The 8,777-nt window shown below is 47.9% G+C and overlaps 1 protein-coding gene across 1 annotated transcript in view; it reads left to right on the top strand.

The window, feature by feature from the left end:
• Positions 1-3,029: 3,029 nt before the first annotated feature.
• AHSA1 (activator of HSP90 ATPase activity 1) overlaps positions 3,030-8,777 on the top strand; it is a 164,108-nt gene continuing 158,360 nt past the window's right edge. Inside the window, exons 1-2 of the mRNA XM_069637993.1 lie at positions 3,030-3,457; positions 5,917-6,107. Of these exons, the coding sequence (XP_069494094.1) occupies positions 3,378-3,457; positions 5,917-6,107 (271 nt within the window). The 5' untranslated portion in view covers positions 3,030-3,377. The remainder of the gene's footprint in view (positions 3,458-5,916; positions 6,108-8,777) is intronic.

Below are 8,777 nucleotides of genomic sequence, written 5' to 3'. Positions count from 1 at the left end.
CTTGAACACTGACAAGACTAAGGTGCTTGTGTTTAAGCAAAAGTTTGCAAAACAGGCAAGGCTAATTGTCAACCTTGAGGGCCACGACCTAGAACAAGTTAAGTATTACGATTATCTGGCTGTTAGGTTTCATGAAAACGGGTCCTGGACGACCCAGATAACCAAGGCGTGTGCGAGTCTTGAAAAGCACAGTGGTGGTGTGCAGTGTTTTTCACTCGTCGCAGCAGAGGTGCTGTTTCCCCAGTCTAAGATTTGTATAAAACACAAACACTTACTTCAGCCTTTTACCTATCTATCTATCTATCTATCTATCTATCTATCTATCTATCTATCTATCTATCTATCTATCTATCTATCTATGTTATCTTTTATATAGCGCCATTTCGCGCTTGGGCCTCAAGGCACTCACAAAATACAAACAGACATTTAACAAATAGAAGCAGAATAGTCAGGGCGGGCTGGTAATGGGGATGTTCGAATCTGTCTGACCTAGAAAAAGGAGAAAATACATTTCTGGAGGGCATGCTTATGCTGCCTATGGGAACCCCAAATGCACTAATTCATATGGAGTTAGATGTGTGCCCTATAAGTATCAAACACACCTTTACACCGGTTTTCTATTGGTTGCAGCTATGGTCTACACCAGAGCTTGGGGCATACCACAAGGCATTGATGCATTTAATTGGATCGGAGGGGGAGTGAGTCTCTCCTGGGCGAAGCATTTATAGAAAGCCCTTCCTGGTCTCAACAAGATCTCCCTTTGGGAAAACCTGGCAAGGACAGACAAGGCTGGTATTGGAAGAGTAAAAAAAGCTGTGAAAATGTACTGCAGGGAGGCTATGGTGGCCAATTGCCAAAAGTTGAAGTTGGGTGAAGTCTACTTTGCAACTAAATTGAAGTTTGGCTATGAGATGCACCTAGACTTTATAGATCCACCGTACACTCATAGTCTGTTCATGGATTTTAGGATGGGCACCCTGAGACTGGCTTCATTCACAAATAATTGTGGCACTGGGAATACAGATATTTGTCCATTATGCAGTAAGTCATCGGAAACAGTGAGCCATTTTCTTTTCTTTTGTACAAATCTGAGAATATTGAGAGCTGCTTATTTGGAACCCATTCTGAGAATGGAGGATTTCGGAAACAATAACTCACGCTTTGACTTTTTTCAAATTAAACGGAAATCAGGGGATAGTCAACACAGTGGCCAAGTTTATTCACCGAGCTTAGTTAGGCAGCTCCCCTAATCGTGAACGCTGACCCATCAATGCTATCACCTTCATCAGCTGAATGAATAAGACTTATGGAAATAGGCTGCGTGTTTTCTCTCCCATTAGTATTAGTAATCCCACTAATTGTTTGTTACCATTTGTTGGGATGAGCTGCGAGTTTTATCTCTCCCTTTCATGAGTTTTTAACATTCAGTTTGTCTATGCATTATGTTTTGCTGCAACAATTTGCATTTGTCCAAATTGTGGTGTGGGTATTATTGTAGATAAATTTAAACTGCATGGGGTAGATCATTTTTAAGGCTATGTCAATATCAAATATTACCTTTGTGTTTAGCATGTTAAGATAATGTTTTAATAGGCAACTTTAATGCTTTCGGGGAATATTGCTGCTATATATTTTTAATTGTTGGAGTACATGTATTTCATGTATACTTCCAAAGCTCTTAATGTTAATTAAATGTTTTTTGCTGTTGTATGCTTTTATGGCTTTGTGCCGGAAAAAAAGGTAATTTGTAATTATTGAAAAGTATTGAAATGCAAATGTTAAACAAAACGATTCACATAAAAAGCTTGTAACAGTAGAAAGCACTTATCTTCTGTGACAAGCAGCAAAGAAGAGGACAAGAGACTATATTCATAAGGCTTCATGGGGGAGCTTGGACCACGCCATTGGTGGAGAGGAGCATGGTGGCCTTCTAGGAATGGGGTCCTCTCCTAGATTGTTAAATTGTTTAAATTGGTTAATTTTTACACATTTTAAAGAGCTAATGTTTAAAAGCATGTGTTGTTTTTTTCTTTGCTGATGTTGCGAGAGTAAAGGAGACTAGTGCATAATATGAAGTCGTTGGTCTCGACATGGAACTGTGAAGATTAGCATACCTCACATCTAGACAGTGATGCCTCTGACCAACCCTACTTAAAAAACTCACTCCTCTGCATACACCTCTCACTCTGAACTGAACACAACCATACCTCTACAGCACAATAAACATCATACACTTCACTACACCACAACAAAACAAAACTAAACAAAACACACATAGCCTCGCACAAAATCACATGACAGCTACCACCGGAAAAAGGGAACCTAAGCTCAGCAAACGGTATAAACTGAACTGAAGCTGCTAAGAGCACATCACAGCTCCCTTGCTCTTTTCTCCCACTCAGTCTAACTAACTTACACCCCCCCAACCCTCTTGCCTTACAGATCCACCAGTGCGCCAAGGGACCATATGACAGTGCGCGTAAGAACCTTCCAACATAACATTTGCCAGGCACTGCTATTAGATGCCATGGTACTTGCACCCTTTTGCCATAGCTCTCAACCATTTGTCTCGCAAAGGCGGGTGAAATCACCCCGATTTTGTTTTTGGCGGGTGAGACGCCCATTGCAATGAATGGGCGTGCAGGAGGCTTGGTGGGTGAGTCAGCCCTTTGCAAGGCGGGTGACACCAGCCAAAAGCGGGTGAGTTGAGAGCTATGCTTTTGCACCATCACTAGCTAAACAACTTGCTGAGGAAGGATAGCCGAGGGCCAAGCTTTTGTCTTGGAAGCAAGTAAACACAGTGCAACATAGATCCGAATCCTGATCCCACACTTAGAAACCACTCGCTGGTATTAAGAGCCTAATAAAAGAACAATCATAATTAATTATAACACCACTACGGTGGTGCCTGGCAAGTGCCTTTCCCATGCCTACACAAGACCCCAAACTGTCAGCATTCCCAGTGCTTGTTTGGACGTGCGCATGCGCGCCATGAACACTGTATCCTGTACAGTCTCGCAGCTGCTTCCGGTCGTCTAGTTTTGGCAGGGGGCGTGACCGGAAGTGTCGTAGGTGCCGGCATTTTCCAGGCTTTTCTAGTAATTTCGACGCTCTGTGACACTGTCCCGTCCTGAAAGGAAAGGATCCGGGCGGAGCGAACCAAGCGGGCGGACAGGAAGCCGGCAGAGGAGCTGCGGGCAGACAGGCGTGCTGAGCGGCAACGGCAGAGCCCGGGAGCCAGCGGGGGATCGCGGAGCGTGAGAACCCGGCGGAGAGAGCAGGATTGCAGTCGGGCACGCAGCGGAGGCCCCAGAAGCACCCCCAGGCGCAGCCATTGCAGTCAGGCGGCTAGAGGCACAGAGGGCGGGCGGACCGTCATGGCCAAGTGGGGCCAGGGTGACCCACGCTGGATCGTGGAGCAGCGGGCCGATGCCACCAACGTCAACAACTGGCACTGGTGAGGCGGGCAGGGGGGCGAAGGGGGGGGTCGAGATGGGAACGACCACAGTGAGCCCTTCCAGAGGCATAGAAAGAGAGTGGGGCTGCTAGGGATGGGCAGCTAGAGGGCACTCGTGCCACGCCAGGGGGTGGAGGGGAGTGAGCCCCTTCAGGGGCATAGAGAGTGGGGCTGCCAGGGATGGGCAGCTAGAGAGCACTCGCGCCACGCCAGGGGGTGGAGGGGAGTGAGCCCCTTCAGGGGCATAGAGAGTGGGGCTGCCAGGGATGGGCAGCTAGAGAGCACTCGCGCCACGCCAGGGGGTGGAGGGGAGTGAGCCCCTTCAGGGGCATAGAGTGTGGGGCTGCCAGGGATGGGCAGCTAGAGAGCACTCGTGCCACGCCAGGTGAGGGGGCGAGGGACTGAGCCCTTTCAGGGGCATAGAGAGGGGGATGGGCAGTTAGAGAGCACTCGTGCCACGCCAGGGGAGGGGCGAGGGACTGAGCCCTTTCAGGGGCATAGAGAGTTTGGCTGCCAGGGATGGCCAGCTAGAGAGCACTCGTGCCACGCCAGGGGGTGGGGGGGAGTGAGCCCCTTCAGGGGCATAGAGAGTGGGGCTGCCAGGGATGGCCAGCTAGAGAGCACTCGTGCCACGCCAGGGGAGGGGCGAGGGACTGAGTCCTTTTTTAGGGGCATAGAGAGTGGGGCTGCCAGGTTGGGCAGCTAGAGAGCACTCGTGCCACGCCAGGGGAGGGGGCGAGGGACTGAGCCCTTTCAGGGGCATAGAGAGTGGGGCTGCCAGGGATGGGCAGCTAGAGAGCACTCGTGCCACGCCAGGTGAGGGGGCGAGGGACTGAGTCCTTTCAGGGGCATAGAGAGTGGGGCTGCCAGGGATGGGCAGCTAGAGAACACTCGTGCCACGCCAGGGGGTGGGGGGGTGAGCCCCTTCAGGGGTATAGAGAGTGGGGCTGCCAGGGAAGGGCAGCTAGAGAGCACTCGTGCCACGCCAGGGGAGGGGGCGAGGGGCTGAGCCCTTGTAGTCCTACATTTGAAATGGGGAACGCAATTAGCAATGCTAGAATTCAAAGGGCAAAAGCAGGATTGGGTGATCTCACACAAAGAAAAGGGGGTGGATTGACAGCTCAGCTGTTACTAAGGGGAGCAAGCAGGAGTATCCAGCACTGCAGCAGCAGGAGGCCAGCAAAGGAAACGGTCCTCATGGGGAGGGGTGGGAGGCCAGTGTCTCCATATGCGAGGTCAAAGTAGCATCAATCTTTCTGATTTGGCTGCGTGAGCGCGAACCACGAACCAGAGGGGTTTGGGTGTTTTTTTCCCTTGAGTAAACTGTTGAAACCATGATAAGGCATCATGCATTCACTTGGTGTCAATCCCGTGTGGGCGTAGGGATCCAAGTGGAATACGTCATATGTGTTATCAACTGTTATCCGCTATTCCTAGTCTTTGGGTACCATGCATGTGTGGTTCAGATAAAGGCTTCCCTTGTTTCCCAAGCGAATGTCTTTATTGCTTTACTCTTGCACTCCACCTGTCCTTGCTTGAATGTCCCAGAACTACGCAAAGCCATAGTAGGAACTATAAGAAGGCAAGCTCACTAGCTCGTGCAACAGAGCACAGGGAGTACTCTGACTGGGGTGCTCGAGAGCCCGTGGGGGGAGTGGGCCCGTAGGGGGCGGGGGCACACAACAGTATTAGTGTTTTAGACCTCATCCGCGAAACATTGCTAAGCCAGTTATGGGACATTCAGAAATACATCGACACAACACTAGCGTGACAAGTTAGGGCTTTGGCTTCATATATGGTCTGCACAGCGTCATCCACCTTAAGTGGCTTTTCCGTTCCTTGCGAATGTCTCTTTACTTACAGTGATCCCTTACAAAGCACTAAACTATCATCTGATCCATCGTTACCATTGGTGTGCAAGTATGTGAAGAGGAGGTTTATTATTCAGAGTGAAATTTCCTAAAGAAAGATCTGGGGCCCCCTTGATTGATTTGCGCCTCTGCATATTTAACCGGACTGTCGGCTGCCTGATTATTTTGCTGCTGCTGCTAGGTCCGAGTTTTCGGGCTAGTCTATAATGCGGATACTCGGTCCTTGACCAGTTGTGGTCTATATTGTCCATTAAAGTCATGTTCCAACACATCTGTGTGTTTCAGTTTGCATGTTTTTTTTCCCACTTCCACTAAGGAGGGAGAAGATTCACACTCACGTTACTAGGATTTTGTTTTTAGGTTTTGAAACCGTTTTGCTGTCTTTCTATGAACCATTTTCAATGAAACCACAATGCAGTTTGTTTAATCATGATTTCTTTCAGAGTGGATATCGAGGTAGGTTTTTCTCAAGTTTAAATTGCTATCGATCTTGTGCAGCTTCTGTCAGAAATCCTCATTGTAAAAGGGTATTCAGGGTGAAATATCTTCTGCTTGATAAGTGACACGCCTACCTCCCTCCTAAAACAGGACGGAGCGTGATGCTTCCAGTTGGTCTACAGACAAACTGAAAGAGCTGTTTATGGCAGTGAGGGTGGAGAGCGAGGAGGGGTCATGTGAGGTGACCGAAGTAAGCAAAGTAGAAGGTGAAGCCTCCATCAATAACCGGAAAGGCAAGCTCATCTTCTTCTACGAGTGGAATATCAAACTCGATTGGACCGGTGAGTAGGCACAACTGCTTTAAAGGGACAATATTGGTGGATTTTACGTTTAAAATGTGGCAGCTATTACACAAATGTTAAAGGGAAGGAGTTGGTTACATGTTAGTAACGCCAGAAAGCGCCAAATTAAACGTTATGCTGATGCACCAGGAGTCACGCTGTATTCCTTGCTGTTGTTCAAAACCATTGTTTTAGAAAAAGGCCTCATTGAAGGTTATCACATGGGTCTTCAGAATCCGCTGTTTGCCTCTGCGCGATCATAAGCTGTTATGTAGTAGTGGAGAGCTGCTCGTGTGCTGTGCCACCCTCCCACCCCCCAGCTGTAACGCATGTTAATGTCTGTTGCATGAAATCCACTAGTGCCTTTGATTAAGTCCCACGCGTTTTCAAGGAAGAACTAACCAACGTGTAAAGCTAGTTCCTGAATATGTGATGAGCAGAGAGGCTTTCATTGCCAGAGTGCTGAAAGGGAGAGTTGCAAAATTGCAATGCTGTGCAATTTGGGTTGTGTTCTCTACTGTGCACCTTTCTGTAATGTGGGAAAAGGCACTGCTGTGAATGGGCCACAGTCTTTCCAAGGTGGCACTTGTAATTGTTTTCATTCTCTGGACATCTCTATATAGTTCCTAACAAGGCCAGTTATTCCAGTCAATGGGTTCCTGTATATAGGGCGGTGTAATCGTAGCCACCCTCTACCACCAAGAAGCATTTTTCCCAAAAAGGGAGACTTGCAGGCATGCACATTGCGTTATCTTTCTTGTAGAACTCGGATTTCTGCGTGTTGTTATACTTTCTTTGATGGATGGCTGGCTATTGGATGATCTACACCGCTGAAAGATGCTTGCTGTATGATTGGGTACTGTTTTCACTCACTGATTCCATCCTTGCCCACTCAACTGGATTGCTGAACCTGCTCTCCAGACGGCCGACTGCTTGTGGAAGGTATGAAGCTCTGCACCAGCCTCCTTCAACGTGCCGATTAATGTGATTTGATGCAGTGCCTCTCCATGACGGCCATGAGTGGCATTCCTTTTCCCTGGACTGGGGATGTCGGGGGTCGCAGCTCGTACTGCAAGGCCTCATCTCATTGAAGTTCCTGACTGTGCCTACATTGCCAGACTCGGATCTGCATTTCTGCAACCTTTCTTTCCTCTCCACCATACAAGTGCCCCAACATTTGCACTGGCATGCATTTTCATGCTGGTGAAAATGCTGGGGATGCACATGGAGCCTCTAAAGCCGGCAGACTCTACAGGGATCTGTTGGTCATCTCGCGCGACAAGAAGTACTTGCAATTAAACACTGCCTGCCTTGCAAGGATGGTAGGTAGCGTTTACTCATTAGCACAGCAGTGCAAATGTGGCGGGCAAGGGGTGGCCGGCCTACGCCATGCAGGCCGCCTTTTGTCCGGTCCATTTGCACTCCACCGTTCAAATGACCAAAATTTGGCACCATGGAGCCTCCTATATGTAACAGCTCCCCGTCGCCAAGTTACGTAAAAATTCTCATTAGTAGCATCACTAAGGCCGAGATGGGCAAGCCGAAAGCAAATTTCTTCAGATGTCAAACTCTGAATCATCCTTTGTTCTCCTACAACCATTGGTAAATTTCTTTACATACTTCGATCAGACAAGAACTAGAGGCTGCCAAAATGGCAGAGGTCACTCTGAGGGGTATAATGGTGTAATTTGAGATGCTGAGCCCTCTTCGAGAGGATTACAAGAACCAATGTACACACAGTGCCTTGGGCTAAATAGGTGCTATGTGATGTAGGACTCTTGTGGGATTTATCATGCTACTGATAACGCACATTATATCAGGAATATGTTGAGCTCATACAGACAGTCACAGGTGGCCTCAGGAACACACACTATCTTGAAGCCAGTTCAAGTATTTAAAAAAAAAAGGGGGGGGCTTGTTACCCCCTCCCGTGTCTACACTGGGATGGGGGGGGGTCCTCTCCAAAAATTTTTTTCTTCACATTTTTATAGTTTTTTTTTCTCTCATAACACAATACACATAAAACATTGACTCCAAAGGAGTCCACCAATCTTAACATTCAAACAACCTTCCGGTCCAAGGTTCGACAACACACAGTAATAGCAGTATTATATATCCATGACTTTGAAGCAATTTGTATAAAGCATACAGTATACGATTTACAGCAGCTTAATGAGCATTCTCCCACTTTTCCCCAGACCTTATTGGCTTTCTCCGGGCAACCTCTGGCCTTATATACTCGCTGTTCCATTGCTATGCATGAATCCACACTCATTAAGCCATTGTGCATGTTCCGGAGTCATGTTAGACCCCCACAGTTTGGCAATGTTACGTTTAATCAGTGCCGTGGAGGTTGAGAACAGCAATTTATCATATCGCAACATTGATCCCTCGTCTTCCACACCCAACAGCATTAATTTAGGATCTCTAGGCACAGCACAATCCAGGACCCGTGATAGTCTTATTACAGCATTGTTGCCAATATCAACTTATGTGAGAGCAGCCCCACAGTATGTGAAAGAAGGTGCCGTCTTCCTAGTGACAGCGCAGGCAATTAGGTTCTGTGATTCTGCCCCAATGATAGTGTGCTACCCTTGGGTAGTATATTCTGTGTAGTATTTTGAGCTGTATGAGGCGTAGTCTGGATGATCTGGCTGTCTCCCTTGGGTA

The sequence above is a fragment of the Ambystoma mexicanum genome, chromosome 14 (assembly GCF_040938575.1).
Source record: "Ambystoma mexicanum isolate Mex_15411 chromosome 14, UKY_AmexF1_1, whole genome shotgun sequence".
NCBI classification, from domain to species: domain Eukaryota; kingdom Metazoa; phylum Chordata; class Amphibia; order Caudata; family Ambystomatidae; genus Ambystoma; species Ambystoma mexicanum.
The sequence above is the reverse complement of the archived record's forward strand: the minus strand, read 5'-3'. Positions and strand labels throughout refer to the sequence as shown.